This window comes from Cervus canadensis, chromosome 29 (genome assembly GCF_019320065.1).
Source record: "Cervus canadensis isolate Bull #8, Minnesota chromosome 29, ASM1932006v1, whole genome shotgun sequence".
In the NCBI taxonomy this organism is placed as follows: Eukaryota; Metazoa; Chordata; class Mammalia; order Artiodactyla; family Cervidae; genus Cervus; species Cervus canadensis.
Genome location: NC_057414.1, coordinates 32,035,486 through 32,056,932, shown reverse-complemented (window position 1 = coordinate 32,056,932; position 21,447 = coordinate 32,035,486). Strand labels below are relative to the sequence as shown.

General features: G+C 43.3%; 1 protein-coding gene across 6 annotated transcripts in view; it reads right to left on the bottom strand.

Annotated features, from left to right (window-relative positions):
• OPCML (opioid binding protein/cell adhesion molecule like) overlaps nt 1-21,447 on the bottom strand; it is a 1,016,949-nt gene that overhangs the window by 221,924 nt on the left and 773,578 nt on the right. For all 6 annotated transcript variants that reach the window (XM_043452160.1, XM_043452159.1, XM_043452158.1 and 3 more), the window contains one exon: nt 2,697-2,929. In XM_043452160.1, coding sequence (XP_043308095.1) covers nt 2,697-2,929 — 233 coding nt within the window. The remainder of the gene's footprint in view (nt 1-2,696; nt 2,930-21,447) is intronic.

Sequence of the window (21,447 nt, the reverse complement as noted above, 5' to 3'; positions counted from 1 at the left end):
AAGGGAGAGACTCCTGGGCTTCCTTCTAATAGAGCCATGGGGTCTCTACTTCCACCTGCTGGAAACTCAATGGTCCCCAAAGGAAGACAAGTCAGCCATTGTCCACCAAGACAGAGGAGGAGGCAGCTCCCTAGGTACCTTCATTTAGCCTCTCCATGAACGTGAAGCCCAGCTGCTAAGATTTCTGAGAGGAGGCATTTCCCTTCGTCCTCTGCCCTCCTGATCTCTGAGTTGAATGTCACAGGGGCTACAGAAGTCGCTTGGCTTGAATTGTAGAGACTTGAGAAAGTGCCCTCTGGGATGAAGGACTCTATTGCTCTGCTCCCTGCTTCTTCCCAGACTCTTTCTGACCCAGAGCTCTGGGGTCCATGGGGAGACCCCACTGGCTTCCACATCCAGCCCCAGGAACGACTTCCAAGCTTCTTATGCAGTATTATCCCTGCAGCTCTGAGCCATGCGCCCTTTACGGCCTGTGTTGACTTTGACATGCTTGCACAATCTGTCTTCTTTCCTGAAAAGCGAGAGTCTTGTTCGTTTGAGACTGTTGCCATACAGTGCCTGACAGTTCTTTTTTCTTTCAGCGCCGAGTTTCCTGAATTTGAAGATAACTTTGCTGTCAAGGCCATGGAGGTGCCACGGAGGCGTCACTTCCTAGGCTGAGAATTTCAGCTGCTCTGGAACCAAGCCCAGGTGGCAGGCGGGTGGTGAGAGTTCACGCTTCCTTGTTTGCTGCAGATATCCCCACTCATCTCAGATGACTGATCCTGGGGAGCGCCTCACCAGAGGAGAAGCATCAGACATGGCACTTGCCTTTATCTCCAGATGGCAGGCTGTCTTGTAGCTCCCAAGACATGATCCTCCCAAGCCATCCCGCTGGTGGGATATGGATGGAGAAGAGACATAGCAGGGAGCATAGGTGTCCTTGTGTGGCATCAGATGTGGGAGTGTGGGGGCGTGTGGATCAGAGAAGGGCTTGGAGGCTGAATGGAGGCAAAGCTTCAAGTGCTACGTCAGCCCCAGGGCCTGCCAGGAGCAGGGGCTGCAGCAGACAGAGCCCCAGCCAAGCTCAGGCCGCTACCAAGGCCTGTGGAGTCAGAGCCCAGATGGCTCACTAGCAAAGCTGCTGCTGCTGCTAAGTCGCTTCAGTCATGTCCGACTCTGTGCAACCCCATAGACGGCAGCCCACCAGGCTGCCCCGTCCCTGGGATTCTCCAGGCAAGAACACTGGAGTGGGTTGCCATTTCCTTCTCCAATGCATGAAAGTGAAAAGTGAAAGTGAAGTCGCTCAGTCGTGTCTGACTCTTAGTGACCCCATGGACTGCAGCCCACCAGGCTCCTCTGTCCATGGGATTTTCCAGGCAAGAGTACTGGAGTGGGCTGCCGTTGCCTTCTCCGCTGCTAGCAAAGATCCCCAGCCAAAAGAAAAGAATGGTCCCCTTGAAATTTTATACATGTCTGAAGCATGAAAAGACTACCCAGTACTCAAACTCCCCATGAAACCAACCAAAATGAGCAAAATTATATATTTTAGAAAGGCAGGGATGAGGGAATACATACTAGCTAAGCAAGAATGCCACACACATCACAACCTGAAAAAAATCCATTAGGCTGACTGCAGATGGGATCTGATTAAAGGCACTTATTGATGCTAAGTTACATACATTCTTCCTTCTGAGCTCAATGCATGGCTCCAAGACGTTGGAGTAGGAGACACTGAGAAGACTCCACCCTTTGGTGGAGAAAGGCTGTAGTCACTGGGGGCTGGGGGCTGGTCTGCTCAGTACCTCTTTGGCACCATGAATAGTCACCTGATAGAAATTGCTTTGCACAGTCACGGGGATGTTGGCAGGGGATAGCTCATCATAAGGTCATCTGTAGGGCTGCCTTATGATGCTTCCCCAAAGCTTATGGTTGCTCTCCACGTGAGTTTTTAATTCTTAATATTTAATAGTTGATATCTGAGATTCTGATATTTTTTAACCCTATTTTTCTCCCACAAGGTAAAATCCAAATGGGAAACTGTGAAGTACTATGCATGGGTTATATTAATTCTGATTTTTTAAGGAGAACAGGAGAGGAAGTTAGGGAGCCCCGTTTTAATTATATAAATTTACTTCCAACGTAGACCTAGAGACATTTTGACTAATATCCCTCTTGACCTCAGCTCCACTGTGGGGCTAAAGGGGTGTACACAGACACAACAATCCCAAACAACACTGAGAATCCCTTTCCTGATCACATGTAACCATCGGCTACGCAAGAACAGCCGTACATCGCATGATTTTACATCAATATTATTAACCTTTCATCATGAACTAAGCCTCTAAAAAATAACATGCACAAAGTAGTATAATCAATTTCCTAAAGTATCTTGCCTTAACTCCAAAGTGCTAAGTAACTAACATAAGATATACTATGTTTCTATATCTTGTCCAAACCTCAGAAAGCTCAACCAACTCAACAATACCAAACAACCTATTAATGAGAACAGAAGGACCAGAGATAAACCTGAGAAGCTCTGTGAAGATCCTCAGCACTTAGTCAAGACACCCACAAGTGGAAGGACACACTCAGTCTCTGGATTCGGCAGAGGAACAGCTTTTTGTGTCTTTCTACAGGAGGTGGAAGCACAGGCTGAGATCATGTGCCCTCTGCATCGCTGACGGGGACGCCAGCACCCCGTCCAATCAACTCACCTTGCACGATGAGGTGGACGCGGGAGGTCTTGGGGTGGTTGTCCGTCTGCACAGAGCAGGTATAGGGGCCCTCGTCGTACACGTCCACGTTCTGGATCATGATGCTGTACTGGGTCGGCGTGTTCACCAGGATGATCACACGAGGGTCTATGGACCACTTGTCATTCCCGGCGTAGAGGATGGTGCTGCGGTTCAGCCAGGCCACCCGGGTGACCCGATCATCTATGGTACACCTGTGAGCGAGGGTGGGGAGGGGAGGGAGCAAGACAGGGGAAAGGGAAAGAGTGGGGAGGGGGAGGGGAGGGAGAAGAGGGAGAGAGTGTTAAGAGATTCCATTATAAATGCAGCTGTTGTTGTTCCAGGAGTAAATGAAATAACATAACCCAGTGTTAAAAGAGATCAATTATTGATAAAACTTCTTAAATAGAGGGCAACAGTGGCCTGAATCATCCTGAAGACCTGATGCTACAAAATCATTTCTATTTGATTTTGAAACATATTATGTGAATATCTTTGCTGTATATTTGCTTTCTATCTTATTTTTCCCCTTAGGCTTATATGAAAATTAGTTTACATTTCTCGAGCGCATTTACCACCTTGTGGGAAAAGTGGCCCAGGGCCAGAGGGGAGAGAAAGTGCATCGGTATTTCAAACAGATCACAGCTAATCTATATGGCAAATGCTTCACTTGTTGTTAAGTCAAAAATGGGACACATTCACCTCCATACCCACCCCCCTTCACTGGCATTGCCTGTACCCGAAGCTGCCCCAAGCCCTGCAAGTACAATTTATAACACAGATCTTGAAATTCTCTGTAGAAAGCCAACAGTCTGGAAGTAGAAGTAAGGCTATCTCTTCAGATTTCAGGAGAGGGGAGGAGAAAGTGGCCAAGCAGAGTTCCTCCTCCTTCTCACACGCCCCTGTCTACCCCTGAGAACAATACACTTGACTTCAGCTGGTTGTCACCAAGGTCACCAAGGTAAGAAGTTGATCTCTACCTCACACATGCTCACTTACTCTTCCCAACAGTTGGAAGCTGTGACTATTGGTGGGAATGTAAACTAGTATAAATTATATGGAGAATTGAGTTACCATGTGATCCTGCAATCCCCCTCCTGGGCACATATCTGGAGAAAATCATAATTTGAAAAGATACATGAACCCCCACATTCATAGCAGCACTGTTTACAATAGCCGAGACATGAAAGCAATGTAAGTGTCCGTAAAGATGTGGTATATATACAATAGAACGCTACTCAGCCGGGCTTCTCTGGTGGCTCAGTGGTAAAGAATCCACCTGTCAATGCAGGAGACACAGGAGATGTGGGTTCGATCCCTGGGTCAGAAAGTTCCCCTGGAGGAGGAACTCCAGTATTCTTGCTGGGATAATCTCATAGACTGAGGAGCCTGGTGGGCTACAGTCCACGGGGTCATAAGAGTTGCACACAACTTAGTGACTTAGTGACTAAACCACCACCACCATCATCGCCACTATTAAACAACAAAATGAAGTACTGCCATTTGCAGCAACACGGATGGGCCTAGAGATTATCATACTAAATGAAATAAGTCAGAGAATGATAAATACCATGTGATATCACTTACATGTGGAATCTTAAAAAAATGATACAAATGATCTTATTTATAAAACAGAAACAGACTCTCAGACACATAAAACAAGTTTAAGATTACCAAAGGCCAAGAGGGGGGATAAATCAGGAGTTTGGGATTAACGTACACACACTACTATATATAAAACAGGTAAACAACAAGGGCCTACTGTATAGTACAGTGAACTCCACTCAATATTTTGTAATAACCTATAAGGGAAGAGAATCTAAAAAGAGAATCTATAAAAAGATTTTATATATAAAAATCTATATATGAGAAGAATACAAAAGAATATAAGTGAGAGAATATATAAGTGAGAATATATAAGAATATAAGTGAGGATATATATACATGGAACAATAGATCGGTTCCAAATAGGAAAAGGAGTACATCAAGGCTATATATTGTCACCCTGCTTAATTAACATATATGCAGAGTACATCATGAGAAACGGTGGGCTGGAAGAAGCACAAGCTGGAATCAAGATTGCCGGGAGAAATATCAATAACCTCAGATATGCAGATGACACCACCGTTATGGCGGAAAGTGAGGAGGAACTAAAGAGCCTCTTGATGAAAGTGAAAGAGGAGAGTGAAAAAGTTAGCTGAAAGCTCAACATTCAGAAAACTAAGATCATGGCGTCTGGTCCCATCACTTCATGGCAAATAGATGGGGAAACAGTGGAAACAGTGGCTGACTTTATTGTTTTGGGCTCCAAAATCACTGCAGATGGTGATTGCAGCCATGAAATTAAAAGATGCTTACTCCTTGAAAGGAAAGTTATGACCAATCTAGATAGCATATTAAAAAGCAGAGACATTACTTTGCCAACAAAGGTCCGTCTAGTCAAGGCTATGGTTTTTTCAGTAGTCATGTGTGGATGTGAGAGTTGGACTGTGAAGAAAGCTGAGCGCCGAAGAATTGGTACTTTTGAATTGAAGTGTGGTGTTGGAGAAGATTCTTGAGAGCCCCTTGGAACTGCAAGGAGATCCAACCAGTCAGTTTTAAAGGAAATCAGTCCTGAATATTCACTGGAAGGACTGATGCTGAAGCTGAAACTCCAATACTTTGGCCACCTGATGTGAAGAGCTGACTCATTTGAAGAGACCCTAGTGCTGGGAAAGATTGAAGGTGGGAGGAGAAGGGGATGACAGAGGATGAGATGGTTGGATGGCATCACGGACTCAATGGACATGAGTTTGGGTAGGCCCCAGGAGTTGGTGTTGGACAGGGAGGCCTGGCGTGCTGCAGCTCATAGGGTTGCAAAGAGTCGGACATGACTGAGCGACTAAACTGAACTGAATATATACATATGTATATATGTGTGTGTGTGTTTTATAAAACACCTTGTCACTTTACTGTACACCTAAAACGAAAACAACATTGTAAGTCAACTATACGTCAATAAAAAATAAATTAATTAAAAAAAAAAAAAAGAAAGAAAAACTGAGGTCACATTGTCTCCTCGGCATCCTTGGGATCCTAGCTTCCCCTTCTGTGCATTTTTGTTCTACAGTAACTGTCATTTCCCTTGTGAAGACTCAATCCCTAATTGGTGCTCTCTGCTCTTCACTTTCAAAGGCATGTCTTGGTGGGAAAAAAATCTAACATACTCTTTCGTTTACTCTCAGTTGCAAATAAGAATTAATGTGCCAACCCTTAATAACAGCTGTATTTTCATGAAGGTCAAACTCCTTTTGGAATGACTCCTGAAGGTTAAATTACAACTGTACAGCTTCAGGAATTGGCCAACCTGGAAGCAGACAGTAAATCCAGGCAAAGTGAAGGGTATGGTATCCCAGACCCTGGGACCACATACACAGGAGAGAGTGCAGACGACAGACTTGATTTTATTTTGGTCAATTATGTAATCCTTTGCCCATTTTTAAGCTGACATAATACGTTTAAAGTTTAAGTAATAGTTGCAAAGGATGCATTTTTGGTCTATGGAGAATATTCACATTTTAAAATTAAAATGTCATAATGTTCCTTTCTATATATCTCTATACAAATTTAAATACCATAGTGATTTGATACTCATGATTGTTTGCTTTCAAAATTCATGAACAAGCTCTTTTCTAACAGTCATAAAATGTGCATTGCTCGTTTTTTAAACTTGAACCTGTGTATCTATTATACATATTCTCTGCAGGATTTTATTTGCAGCATTTTATCCTGATAAAGGATTTTATGCTTGAAAATCATTTATTGATCAGCTATCATATTTATTTGCAACAATATATATAAAATGTAGAGATTGAAATTTAATTTTTTTTCATATTCTGTGACTGTAAAGTTCCGAATAATACTAGTTTCTTTTAGAATGAGTTATTGTTATAAGGCTAATATTGATAAAATGATATAAATATTCTGTACATGTTGTTAAGTAATAATTAAACATAAGAAGTAAACTTTTACTGGAAATATAGCTTTTAATGGGATGGAGGAGGCTTTTCTGGTTATTATATCATCAATAAATATCATTATACTAAAGTGAGACTCAGGATCAATTCTATTCCTATTTTGCTTTGCAAGAAACCAAGTTCACATAAGCAAGAAGATGGAAATGAAAATCTTGTATAGTAGTGTCATTCAGTTCTTTGTACCTCTTCTAAAATATATGCCCAAAACCACATAGTAAAATAGCTTCAAAAATTATTTTAATGATCTCACAGCTGACAATTCAATTAATTCCTCCTTCAATTTCTTTTAAAGCAATGAATTGGAAAATACCTGACTTGCAAAGGGCTTTGTAACCCAATATTAAATTCATTCAATTTCTCAATATCTGGACAATATATTGCTAGTATTTTACTAGGCTTTATGAAATGGCTATTAAAGATGTGTTATTTTGTTACTTGGAAGCACTTTGGTTAACCCAATATGCTGAGAAAGGTGGGAAAAATTGAAATGCTGTTTATTTTAATGTGCCAAATCACATGCCCTCTGTCAGAAAGCATCTCTATGTCTCTGGATTCTAATTCCAAGACAAAGAAGGTAGCAGTTTTGCCATGAATTCATTACTGAAGAAAAAAAAAAAAACTGTGCCATTTCCTTCTGGACTTGTCTTCTTTATGTTGCGGGGACTCTCCTTTAAGAATGATGCTCCACTTGATAACAGATTGGTAAGAGTGGCGGAGGTGACAATGGAAGTAAAGGAACATTCTCTCCTGGACAAACAGGTAAGTGGGAGCAGTCAGAAAGGAGAGTCAGAACTACAATCCAAACACAGGCACTTTCTCGGGCAGATCCATTGTAGGACATCTTAGATCTTGAAAATGCACTGCTCTAGATATACTTCCTTGGGTAAGACCTACAACTGCAGGTAGGGGCGTGAGTGGCATCAGTTCATATCGCCGCAGGGTCTGGTAGGAGCTGACTCTGAGACAAGTCAGTTCAAATCGACCCTCCATGCAGCACACACTCTCAGAGCCCTGCACACAGCCCATGGAAAGCCTCGTGTACCCCTCGGGTAGATGACCCCTGCATGGCAGAGAGTTCTGTACTTCCATGCTGTGGTTGTCTCCTTAATCTAAAAAGAAAAAAGAAAAAAAAGTGCTTGTGGCTTAAGAACCCAAATAATGAGGTCAGCCAACATTTTCTTCAAATTTATGGTATTTAATTAATTTTCTCTTAAAAGATAAAGCAGTCCTGGAGAACTGGAAGAACATTTGGAAGTGAGTTTTTCACAGCCATAAAACACCTCTATTTACAGATGAAAAGAGGAATGGAAAGTAGAATCAGAAAAAGTAAAGAAACGCCTGAAAGATAGTGATGGAAAGGGGTCTTGCTTGCAAAGCATTATGTTCAACTCTGCTGAATAGGCAACATGGGATTAAGGTCCCCTGGAAAAGGTAATGGCAACCCACTCCAGTATTCTTGCCTGGAGAATTCCATGGACAGAGGAGTCTGGTGGGCTACAGTCCATGGGGTTGCAAAGAGTCAGACATGACTGAAAGACTCACACACATTAAGTCACCCGGTTTGGTTTTGGGTCAGAGGTGGGAATTACAGTTAGGGGAAACCCATGCCTTAAGACAGTGGTTTTCAAACTTTGTTTTGCATTACAGTTATCTAGAGAGTTTTTTTTTTTTTAATTTTTAATTTGGTTTGAAATTTTAAATTTATTTATTATTATTTTTATTGGGATATAGTTGCTTTACAATATTGTGTTGGTTTCTGCTGTATAGCAAAGTGAATTTCAAGACACAGATTGCTAAACCCAACTCCCAAGAGCTTCCTTGCAGTGCGTTGGAGGTGGGCCGAGAATTTGCCTTCCTAACCAGTTCCCAGATGAGGTCAGGGACCCCCCTGTGAGAACCACTGCATTAAAGAAGGGGTTCCCTAATGGCCCCGTAGGTAAAGAACCTGCCTGCAATGCAGGAGACACAGGGGACTCAGGTTTGATCCCTGGGCCAGGAAGAGGGACTCTTGGAGGAGGAAATGGGAACCCACTCCAATATTTTCTCCTGAAAAATTCCATGGGCAGAGGAACTTGGAAGGCTACATACAGTCCATGGGGTTCCAAAGAGTTGGACACAAATGAAGAGGCTTAGCATGCCTTAAAGAAACCAGACAGAAGACAGATAACCAGCTCATCCTGAAAAGTGAAACTGGCCAGCTTCCATATGGTCATTATTTTGTTCTTACTTTTATATCTCGCCTCTGAAAATACAAAACCAAAAACGGCCATGATTCACACAACGGTATTTCAGGAGTGTCTAAGGTGTGTCAGGCGACACTGTAGGAGCTGAAATACGAGAAGGAGGCAGACAAAGGTCACACCCTTGATCCTACAACAAAAACACCCAAGAAAATAGGTATCTTAGCTTCAGAGAATGACAAGCAGTGAAAATAAAAGCAGGACAAGGAACGGAGGGTGCCAGGGGGGCGGGTAGCATCCTTGAGAGAGAGGAAGTGGTCAGGGAAACCCTCGGCGCCTGTTTGCTAGACATTGACGCTTTTATCATCTTAAATCCGAATGCAATACGACGCGTCTCTGAAAATCAAGTCTACATTAAAAATAAATGTCACATACACAGATTAAAAATAAATCTCACTTATACCCACAGATAGCTGTGGAACATTTAGATAATCTGGATAGCTGGAGAACGAGTCTTGGAAACCAGCCTAACAAATGGTGTCTCTCCTTTACAGATAACTTTATAGATTCTGCATTCAGAGAATTGACAATTGGCATTTTGAGAAACTGAAGTTAACTAGAAAATGCCTTTTTATTTCCAGCCTAGTTATTGGGATAATACCTAAATTATGTTGCGTGCTCGTCTGCCTTCAGGAGTAGACAGTGGCAAATAGAGTTTAATCTCTAATATAGACATATCATTCTAAATTTCCTCCTCTTTGGAATGCAATGTTTTTCGCCATAGAATTTGTAGCACTAGATTTCATTATATACATACTTATTTGCTAGGCTGTAAATACCACCTGGTAAGAACTATCTCAGTGGTCTTCACTTTGTATCATCAGTACCTCCCACAGCCCACTGGGAAGCTAGAAGGTGATCCACACATATTTATAATGATTAAAAGATGTAAGGTAATGTTTTTCAAGCGGACATAAAAAAGAACCCACATAGGATTATAGCTAATGATATTGTACTACATCCTTGAGAGTATATCTTAAATGTTTTCACCACAAAAAAGAAATGCAAATTATGTGACGGGATGGAGGTGACAGCTTATGCTACAAAGGTAATCATCTTGAAATAATTAAATGCACCAAATCAACATCCTTGCACCTGAAACTTACACAGTGTTATATGTCAATTAGGCTTCTGTCCTGGCTCAGTGGTAAAGAATCTGCCTGTCAATACAGAAGACACGGGTTTGACCCTGGGTCAGGAAGATTCCCTGGAGAAGGAAATGGCAATCCACTCCAGTATGCTTGCCTGGGAAATCCCATGGATAGAGGAGCCTGGTGGGCTACAGCTGATGGGGTCACGGAGAGTCGGACATAACTTAGCGACTAAACAACAAAACAATATGTCAATTATATCTCAATAAAGCTAGAGAAAAAAAAAAGAATCCATATAAGGAGAAGTAGATGTCCCTGGAAATACCTTTATGTGTGTATCTCTCTATGAGCCATTCACACACACACACACACACATACATGCATACACACAAGATCCATAGGTCCTCTACTTGTATTTTTAACTCACTGATTTTAATTTTTACAATACTCCAGACAAATATCACATATGCATGTTGTGGATGTGGTCTGATCACAGTTAGATTTCAGTGTTTGGACTTGCATCTGTTAGTACAGGGGCATCAGTGAGCATTTCCATTGTCTAGGGCTATATAGAAGCATATAAGGTGGGCTCCCGGTGTCAGCAAGGTGTCCCTGCCAAGAAAAGTGACTCAAAACCAGGGTAATGAGGAGTCCCCAAAGTTGGAGTGAATCCATGTAGAGACGAACTTGGTCATCAAGGCTCATGGGTTGAAGTCAAGAGATATCCTTACAGACATTGGCACCACATTCGCAGGCAACAAGGAAATTAATTTTAATAAGGCATCATCAGCTCCACTGATGCTGAAAACTTTAAATTATTTATGTACATGTATGATCTGTAATTTTATTTTTTTCCTTTTCTTTTGGCCAGGCTACATGGCATGTGGGATTTTAATTCCCCAATCAGGGATCGGACCTGAAACCCCTGCATTGGAAGTGCATGGTCTTAACCACTGGACCACCAGAGAAGTCCCCTGATCTATAATTTTAGATTTCTGAGTCATAGAAGGGTATAGGGCTAAGGCATTTATATCTAGTTTTATGATTTTATGTACATAAGATTTTTAAAATAATATTACCACTGGGACTCCCTGGTCACCTTGTCTCTGCCTACCACTGTCCCTTGCTAAAGAATGACCTTTCAGAAAGCCGTCAAGAAATGCTGAAAAAGGTAAAAGGATTGAATGTTAAAACCTAAAATGTATTGCTTTGAATTTCATCTTTAAATTTACTCATGATATCATTTTTTGGGGTTTTGTCAATTGCCTCTTTTTTATACATTGAGAGTTAACTGGATTTCATTTAAAAATCTTACATGGATCAAAATATATGAATAATGCTATCAAAAATGGGAAGAAGGTGATCTTGTTTTAGAGAATTCAAGGGTCAATAATAAATGAATGTTTTAAAGGAAGGGAGAGGGGAAGAAAAAATATAGTATTTCTAAACTAGTTTCAAGGTATGCTTAATTGCACAAAACTGTTCTCTTGGGAAGCTTTAACTACTCAGTTGCTTCCTAAGTTACAAATCCAGTCAAGTCGAGAACATCAACAAGAATCCTAAGTTACATAAGGGGAAACTTCAAAAAATTCAGAGTCATAACTCTGCTAGAGCTAATATTTGCTACTAGGGTCTGCTAGGGCCTGACAGGGAATATATATGAGAGCTTCCACAGAAGCGTGGGACAAGGTCAGAGCTGCTTAAAGAGGGACTTCAGGAGTGCAAGACATTGACTTTGAAGGTTGCCAGACACACGACATCCTCGTTGGAGGATGGTGCTCTGCTCACAGTAGCTGGAGTTTGGAGTCACATTAATACATAGAAAGGGTGTGTATGTCTTATGTGTGCATGTGTGTACGTACATGTGTAGAGGTGGGGGAGGGATGTTATGCAGAGAAAAGTAGGAAACATATGCGAAGGCATGCAAGGATGAGTGTCCTGGAGGAAATGGAGTCTTCGAAACAAAACCAAGGAAGGTATGGGCTCTCCTGAACACGATGTCACCTGAAGCAGTAAATCAGCCACAGGATAATGGTGTGCGGGGTTTTGGGCTGTGACCGATGATGGATGAGTCCATCAAGACAGTGCTCTCTGCGTCCTGAAGCGGCAAGCGAACTTCCCGTCCCCACAAGCTCTGCTGGAAGGCCGGGGGGAAAGGAGGGCAGAGTCTCTAGTGCAGGAAGGAAAATGAAAAGAGTGATTGCATTGAAAGGTGGCTTCACAGAGGGAAATCACTTACAACCACAGAAGAGGGGCCATGGGCAGGGCTGTGGGAGGAGGGAGACAGGAGGAGGACTCCTGTTGCAGTGAGGAAGGTGCAGCCCTGAGGGCTAAACTCAGCTGGGAAGGGAGGACCGTCAGGAGAAAGCTCTGTTCCAGGTGACAGGTGGCTGAGCTGGTCTCTTTCCAGACTTCAAGTCACTGTGTGTGCCCAGGTGTGCTGGGACGATACCTGTCCTAGTTTCCCGAGGAGGCAGAGGCAAGGATTAAATAAAACTAACAACCAAAGCCATCACAGGTTCCTGCCCTCAAGACTCTTATACTCTTAGGAGAATGATAAAACAGAAGAACACTAAGAAGACCCCTGATCCCACTCATGGAGATGACCAAAGGTCTAGATTCACCTGTGTGTTGAACAGACACTTATTCAGCACCTACTAATTGTCAGACACCCCAGTAGCAGCATCTCAAGAGGTTGAGCAGGGTCCCTGCCTCTACCCTTTATGTACTTCTGGATTTGTGGGATTAATGTGCAATCCACAACCTTCAGACTCCCTGAATCCACTCAAACTGAGCCAAGGAGACCAGTAGGATGGTCATCACAGCCAATGGCACGGGGAATCTTACTCCAGAGATATGTGAGTAGACAGGCCTTCTGAGGACATGACAATCTAAGGTAGAAAACTGAAACCAATTATCAGGCACAGGTGCTGGCTACAGAGAGCATTTTAGAGAGAAGGACAAGGCAGGTATGCAGGATCTGGGATAGGAGTTGACTCAGGGAGGGAACAGAATGGAACCCAGAGGGGCTCGAGCAAGGCAAATGGGGAAAAGGGTAGATTCCATGAGGCTGGGAGGTGAATAGATGCAACATTACAAGTCTGTGTTTTAGACTTGGTATAATGGAGCATCCCTGAGTAGGTTCAGGTAAACACATGCCATGGTGTAAATTATGCTTGCAAGAATATACTGGACTCCCCTTGGAGACTGGATGGTAGGCAGTAGGACCACCAAGGGAGTCAAGTGCACCCTTGTAGACAAGAGATAACAGCCCCGTGACAAGAAGGTCTGAAGCTTAAGGAAGGGGTGGGGAGGAGAGTGAATGAAGGAGTGAGGTATGAATGGGAGTGAAGGGCTGATGGCAATATCTGTAGATGACACTTTCACAGATATTTTCAGCAAAGGTAGAAAGAGAAATAGAGCCATAAAAGTCACTGGGATCTCCAGAGTGTTGTTTGTTTAAGATTGGAAACACTGGGAATTCATTTTGTAAATATTTACTGAATACTTACTGGGTGCTAGGGCTTTTCAAATGTTTAAATGCCCACCAGTTACCTGTGCACGCTGTTGATTCACTAGGTCTGGGTGAGAACCAAACACCTCTGTCTCTAACAAGCTCTGTGATCATGCTGATGGGGGAGGGCTGGACCACACTTTGGGATGCCTGATGCTAAGAACCTGAGATGCCACTTTGAAGAAGACAAGGGCCAGCCTTCTTACATTAGGATAGGTACACATTATGATACCTAGTATTAAGGGTATACTGATGAGATCAATCTTACTGAATAGGAGCAACTGATGATGCAGGAGAAACTGAATGACTCACAAAAAAACTTTTCGGTAAAGGGAAAGAGAGTGGAATCTAAAGCATGGGATGGAAGGGTGCTTCATTTTGTATCAGAAGAGAAGGAAAGAATAACAGCAACACAAATGGGTTTGTGGCTCTGGCCATGAGGAAACAAGGAGCTCCTGAGTGATGGTTTTTATCTTCTCCCAAGTAGAGGGCAGAGTTATCAATTGATGGTAAACAGGAGAGTAGGAGGGAGGAAGGTTGTGCTGTTGCTCAGTCGCTCAGTTGTTTCCGACTCTTTGAGACCCCTTGGACTTCAGCATGCCAGGTTTTCCTGTCCTTCACCATCTCCCGGAGCGTCTTCAAATTCATGTCCATTGAGTCAATGATGCCATACAACCATCTTGTCCTCTGTCGTCCCCTTCTCCTCCTGCCTTCAATCTTTCCTAGCATCAAGGTCTTTTCCAATGAGCCGGCTGTTCACATCAGGTGGCCAAAGGATTGGAGATTCATCTTCATCATCAGTCCTTCCAATGAATATTCAGGGGAGGAAGGTAGATGCAAGAAAAAGTGATATAGCTTTTGCAGAAAAAGAGAGCAAGATTGCTAAGGATCTGTGCTAGGATTCACAGGCCATGCTGAGGCCCCACTTAGAGTGCATGGCTAAGAATTTATAGCAACACTGCTCTGCCAGCTTTGAGGATATTCTCCAACCAAGAATATCTGCTCAGCTGCTAAGGTGCAGGCACAGAACGCATGGATGGCTGGGTTCGTCCAGCATTGGAGAGTGCCAGATGGGCAAGGGGAAGGAAGCCAAGCATGAAAGGAACTGGAAAGTAATTGAGAGAAAGGAGACAAGAAGACAGGGGCCTTGATGGATAGAGAGAACCTGGTGGGTTCTATGCACTGGAAACTTGAATGAGGTCCTTGAGCAAATGAGCTGGCATGAAGGATGCTGGCTGTGATAGAAAGTAGGAATACGTGGTAACCACACAATCGTGGCCCTTGTCCACAAGGGATTAAACCCATTCAGATTCAGATGGGCCATCTAGACAGATCTTCACAATCTTGAGAAGGATGGTGGGAGTCAAGCATTCTTTTTGAGCTTTGTTGACATAGCTGAGTTGGGCCTTAAAGAGACAGTACATCATGGAGCTGAGGAGAGGGCCTCAGCTCAGACAGACAAGGGCTCCACTACTGACCAACAGATGGCTTTAGGACAGGAACTTGGTTTATTCCCTCAGAGCCTCCCCTCACCATCTGTGAAGTAGCAGGAACACATCTACCTCCTAGGGCCATCATGAGGCTGAATTAAGTAACACATAAGCCAGAGTCAGACCTGTACCTAAACACAGTACACATTGTTTAAACAGAACCTGCTCTACTACTACTGTCAGAGAGCTTGTTGCTGCATTTGGAAAAACATAACTCAACTGCTGTTATGTGGGAATGCATGTTAGTTTAAGCAAGAGATCCTGGATCCATTGGCTTATCATTTCCCAAGGAGTTTTGAAGGCTTCTCTTTTTGTATTTTCACATATATCAAGAATGGAGTTTCATGGAGGGTGGTCTGCACCCAGTTTCAAAACAGGTTATTTTGCTCACAAACAGATCAGAGAGAAGGTGAGATCTACATTTTTACCAAAATACCTGGCAGCTTGATCCAGGGCTTTCCCAGTCCACTTATAAACTCTCTCACTTTTAAGATTTTCTTTATTTCCAAAAATACCTTCCTGTTGAGAAGCGGTCTGCACTCGACTTGTGCAGAGTTCTGCAGTGGGATTTCACTTCCCTCTAAGGTTTATTTTCTCAGCTAAAGCCATTGAGATAACTTTAACTTTGTATTTGTATCAGGCTTCATTCACAGCGTGTTGACACAGTGGTTGATGGGCTGGTTTCTAGATTGATGACTGGTGGTTGGGAAAATGCTGTATTTTTAACAATACATAATTGAGAGATCCATCAATACGGCTGTGCACACCTGAAGGAGAGTCCCCATGGGCCCTGGCAGCTCACGCTGCGGTGTCCTTGTCTTGGGCAGTCTCTCTGCACAAACAGGACAACCCTCATCCTAGAACAAGGTACCAAAACATTCCATCTCTCAAGCAGACTGAGGCACTGCTGGAATCAAACGCCAATCATGTAAGTGCTAAACAGAAAGGGGATGATAGGGACAGGACCATAGTTGAAGGGAGTCCTTCAGGTCAGAGCTTCAAGGCTGCGTGTTCAATTCCTTTAAGAGTCGTTTACTACACAGGAGCTGCGGGACAGCAAGGAAAAATAAGTTATTCCAAGGATCTCATTCCCAATGCAAGGAGACCCTGTGAGCTGGTGAAACAGCGGTAAGGGTGCATCTCAGAGCAAATGAAGGACAAGCACAGGATTTAGCCAAGGGTCTCCCCACAGATCGATGCCCTGGCTACTCATTGGTGGATGGTCACCTCACATTTGGAATCACAGGTGGTTTTGGAAAGCCTCCTTCAACCCATATTCTTCCTTTGCAAGTCGGTACTCTGTGATGACCCAGATGGGATGGGGAGGAGAGGATGCGGGAGGGAGAAGCAAGACAGAGGGGATATATATATACAAACAGCTGATCCACTTTGTTGTACAGAAGAAACTAATGCAGCATCAGAAAGCAATTATATTCCAACATTTTTTTTTTAATTTAAAGGTAGCGTTATAGCATAAGGCCAAGTCATTTCAGAAGCAGTGAGCCCTTGAGTAAAGAAGAAAAGCATCTTTCAAAGATAAGAATAAAGAAAGCCCCTCCTCTTCCATCATTCAGCCCCACCTCTCTTGCCCCTGTGGTCCAGGCCACTGGTGCAGAACTCCAGGTGGGGCTGTAAAAAGGAGGCATGCGTTTGCTCTCTGCCCTGCCTCCCTGTCTGAGATGACAGCTGCCTCAGGAACTGCCCAGTGGCTGGTTGAGGATGCCTGAAGAAGCCACCAGAACAGGTCACCTTATTTATTCATCCCAGGCTCCCATTCCACTGTCCCTTCCACTATATCCTGAACAACTTTGAAACCCAGCCTCCCGATTTGCTCATTAGAGCCGGTAAAGAAGTACACAAGATGAAATTAAAATGTTTCCCAAGCACACACCATTTTCATTCCATTCAATAGATTATCCTGACATATTTACTCATGGCCACGTCTGTCTCAGTATCATCCATGGAAAAGTATAAATTAAAATTTTAAATTAAAAGCAGGGCGTCTGGGGAGCTTGATATCTTTTTGAAGAATGGAGCGAGTCAGCCACAGGCTGCCAGCATGAGTGTCGTGGGACCAAAGACTCCGGCAGTGCAGAAATTACAGCTCATGGATTTCCCTGCACACACCTTCCCCCATATAATGCGAGAGATCATGGGATCCCGGAGTCAGGCGGAGCCTCAGAGGTCATTCTTCTCTCTGCAGAATTGGGCAAAAACAAAACCATCCCCTTCTGGGGTCACATGAAACTTATCAGCACTGATTTACTTATGAAACAAAAAATACGCTGAAAATTGATTAGCTTTTATCCTATCGCTAGGGTTTCTGTGTAATATTCTGGTTAAGAAAGTCACTGTTTTAGTAAGAGATACATGAGTTCCAGTCACAGGTCTGTCATTTACTGATCCTTTGTGAGCACCAGATTTTCTCATTTATAAAAGGGAAATGATATTTTAAAAATCATTGGTGGTGATAAATACTAAACAAATAATCCTTTTAATACTAGTATCATCACAATCTGAGAGCACAGTCAATAGTTAATATATTATTTACTTATAAATTATTTTATTTGTTATTTATCATATATAATAATAATCCTGCATAAGATTGGGGCTTCTCTGTTGGCTCAGTGGTAAAGAACTTGTCTGCCAACACAAGAGGCTTGGGTTCAATCCCTGCTCTGGGAAGATTCCCTGAAGAAGGAAATAGATACCCACTCCAGGACTCTTGCCTGGAAAACCTTATGGATGGAGGAGCCTGGTGGGCTACAGTCCATGGCATCCCAAAGGGCCAGATACAACTTAGCAACTAAACAACAATAACAACATACATATTTCCATAATTATTCAAAACCAGAGAATAATGATAACCGAAACATTACAACAATGTCAACCTTCCCTTCACGCTCATTTTCCAGTGCACACATAGACCAGTTATAAAGTTTGGAAAATTAAGTAGAGGCTCCATCTCTTGAGTCCCAGTCTATAGAACATGCTGCCTGCAGTTTGAACTAGAGTTTGTGTGTGTTCTTGTGAGCTTGGCTTCCCGGGAGACTCTGAGGCCTATAAACCGACTTGATTCTTCCCTGTCGCCCCAAACAGACTACACATCTGAATCGAACCTTATCAGTGTTTTAAAAATAAAGCTCTCATTAAGCAGACAGATGGGCAGGGACAGCTGGAGGAGAAGCGATGGGAAGTGATGCTTTTGCAGGGAGGCTCCTCGGCTCCCGCCAGCACTGCTTCTGCAGCATGTCAACCTGATTTGTTTAAAAATATATGTTATCCATTTTTAATAAGCCAATCATCTTTTCCAGAAGAGTAACTTATTTTATATAGATTATGCGAACTATTGCCCCTTAAAAAATAAAATAGAAAGCAGCAAAATTCTGTCCATGGACCACGAGAGGCCCAGAGGGGGAGATTCCCTGGGGGCAAGAAAGTCACAGGGTTAGTTTTGCAAATGTTTCCAGTTTAGGCCCAGGGGCTGCTACTTTTAATTTATGTCACTGGTGGCTGGTCTGAGTGGACCAAGGCTTTCTCTGCTCCTGGACTCTCGATCACCCACTGGGGACCAAGGAACAAGGACTGCCTGGACACAGCCCGCATTTCTCCAGCCCTGCCCATCTCATCGTGCGTGAGTAAGGGAAGAAATATGACGGTATAGTCACTATTCCCATCGCGAGGCCAAGCATCTGTGGCTCTGATCAGAGGAGATCTTCTCATGGAACTCTTTACTGAGAAGGTTTGGGAAGACACACCACAAAAACCCAATTATTCATCAAACATGGAGAGGCTGGGTTTCCCTATCATGTATTTTACTTTTAAAAAATTAAAAAAAAAATTATTGGAGTGTAATTGATTTACAATGTTGTATTAGCCTTAGGTGTACAGCAAAGTGAGCTATACACAGATACATAAATATATATATATATATATCTTCACTCTTTTTTTTTTAAAGATTCTTTTCTCATATTGACCATTACAGAGTATTGAATCATGCATTATAAATAAATAAATGAGCAGAGTAAGAGAGGGAGAGATAAAGAGGGAAGGAGGGAGTCCATGAGGCAGAGAGGGAAAAAGAGATGGAAGGAGGGAGGGAGGGAAAGAAAAGAAGATGAAAAAAGAGAAAGAGAGAATCAACCTTTAGCTTGAATGAAAAATATAAAATTCATACTTTTCAGTGGATGGATGCATCTTTTTAATTATGTTCTATGCAGGTGAATATTGAAAATAATTATGCACTTCCTGAACACACACTACCAATTCCTATTATCTTTTGGCAATTCTTTTCTAACACTTCATCACCTGGTACCCAATAGACCTGCTGCCAGCGCTGTTAGTGCTTCATACTGTCCTGACATCCATCGGTCTGGCCTCCCATCTCCTCCTCCCATGCACACCTCAAACGGCACAAGTCCTGGTCAGGCCACATGTCCAGAGAGAAAAGGCTCCCTCCACTCAGATTAACTGTGGGAGAGCAAGCTGAGTCTGGATAAGTTAAGCCCTGGGGAATTCCAGCAGAGTGGAGAATTACTCCTGTCTCAGTTCATTATAATGAATAATAAAGAGACACTTACATGTGCTTTTGGGTAAATTATTCATCTTGTGCACTGAAGAATCAGGCCAGTAATACGTAAGGGAGACAGCTGGTGCGTCTGGGTTCCTATAAATACTCAAACTCCAGCATTTCCAAAGGCCCATCCCCTCCCCTCAAGAAAGACTGAAATGGCTGGTGGGGGAGGAGGGGGTGGTTCTTGGAGAGAAGACCTTGGCACGCTCACTCTTTGTTCTGTGTGTGTGCAGCTCCTTATAACTCGGAGGCTGTTTCTAGCATGTTTGTTATTTTACTGTAGCTCTAAGTCACTTAAGCCACCAGGGGAGTCCAGCGGGACCTCCATGCGGCTTCTGCCACACTCTCAGTAGGTAATGAAAACAGTGAGACTTGCTTCCAAACCAGGGAAACCCCCCCAGGACCCTCCGCCCCCATGTTCACCATGTGCCTGGTCCTGCTCCACTAAGGGTGGACCCAAGAGCCCAGAAGGAAGGGCACACTTAGCTTGGTCCTCATGGCCTCCAGCTGGATGTCACTCTCATTGTTCACACTCAGGATGGAACCCACTCTGACGTTCTGAAACCCCACCCTCTGGAAGGAGTCTCACCATCACACGTGTGTCCGGGAAGGACATGGGATCAGTAAGCCCAGGGCATTAGATTTCATTCCTTTGAGAAACAGGAGATTTCGTTCTTTCTGGGTTTGCACTTGTCAAGTTTTAAAAATGAAATTTCCTAATTGTCATCTTCCTGTTGTTCCTTCTAATCGTTCACACCTACTGGCAATAAGGTTGACGTTATTCACCTTAACATGTTATTCACCTTAACATGTTATTCACCTTAACTAAAACCATGACGTTTTGCACAAGACAGTTTTCCCTCTGCCCCAGTAAGCAGTACAGTCCTTCCTTACACGGGAGACAGTTAGCTGCTCACACACTTGGCTTGACCTCAGAGAATGGGGACAAGATGCAGAACTGAGGCTCATGAAGAAAACAGAACTAAATGAAATGTGGGAACAGATGATAGTGATGATGAAAAAGTATAACGTCTAGTCAGAAAATAAACCTAGGGGAGGGGGTGGTCCTTGGACAACTGAAAATATCTACAGAATGGATCTCAAAACCCAGGGGAAACCAACTGAGAGTATTTTGCAAATAGCAGGAATCAAGAACCTGAGCTCTAGATGCCCCTCCTAGACAAGAGCTGATACACAGTTAATCCACTAAATCCAGGTTTACCAGCTCCGTGCCTGTTCTGATGGAGGGGCGGGAAAAGAGGGGGAGTCCTGTCTTACAAGATAGGGGGGAGTCCTAAAGAATTTCACAGAAAACCATATTCAGCTGCAGCTGATGGGTATCGGGACCCGTGCTTCAGACAGGAAGGAACATTTGTCACCAACTATTTAGAACTCTACAGGGAGAAGTTTTCCATCTATATTTTCTCATCGTGTGATGACTTGTCAAAACAGCAATCTTAAATTTTCCCAGAAGCTGAATTGGGGCCAAACACTGAATAGTAACTAGACAGGACAGGAGCCCAGGGGTAGGGTCTCTGCATTTCTGTAAGGCTTTGCTCTCTCTTCCTTCCATCCTTCCCCCTCCTTCCCACCCTCCCCAGCCTCTACCTCCTCCTCTCTCTCAACCTTTAGCAATTTCCCCTTAAGCATTCCTGTATCTGCGCCGCCCACATTCTCCCCTTTTCCAACTGACCAGTATTATGAAAATCTATATTGTAAGCATGCAGGCGGTATGCGGGTGAAGAGACTTCTTCAAAGTGTTTAGATAAAGCAGACAAGCTCTTACAAAGCTAGATAATAAACCAGGCC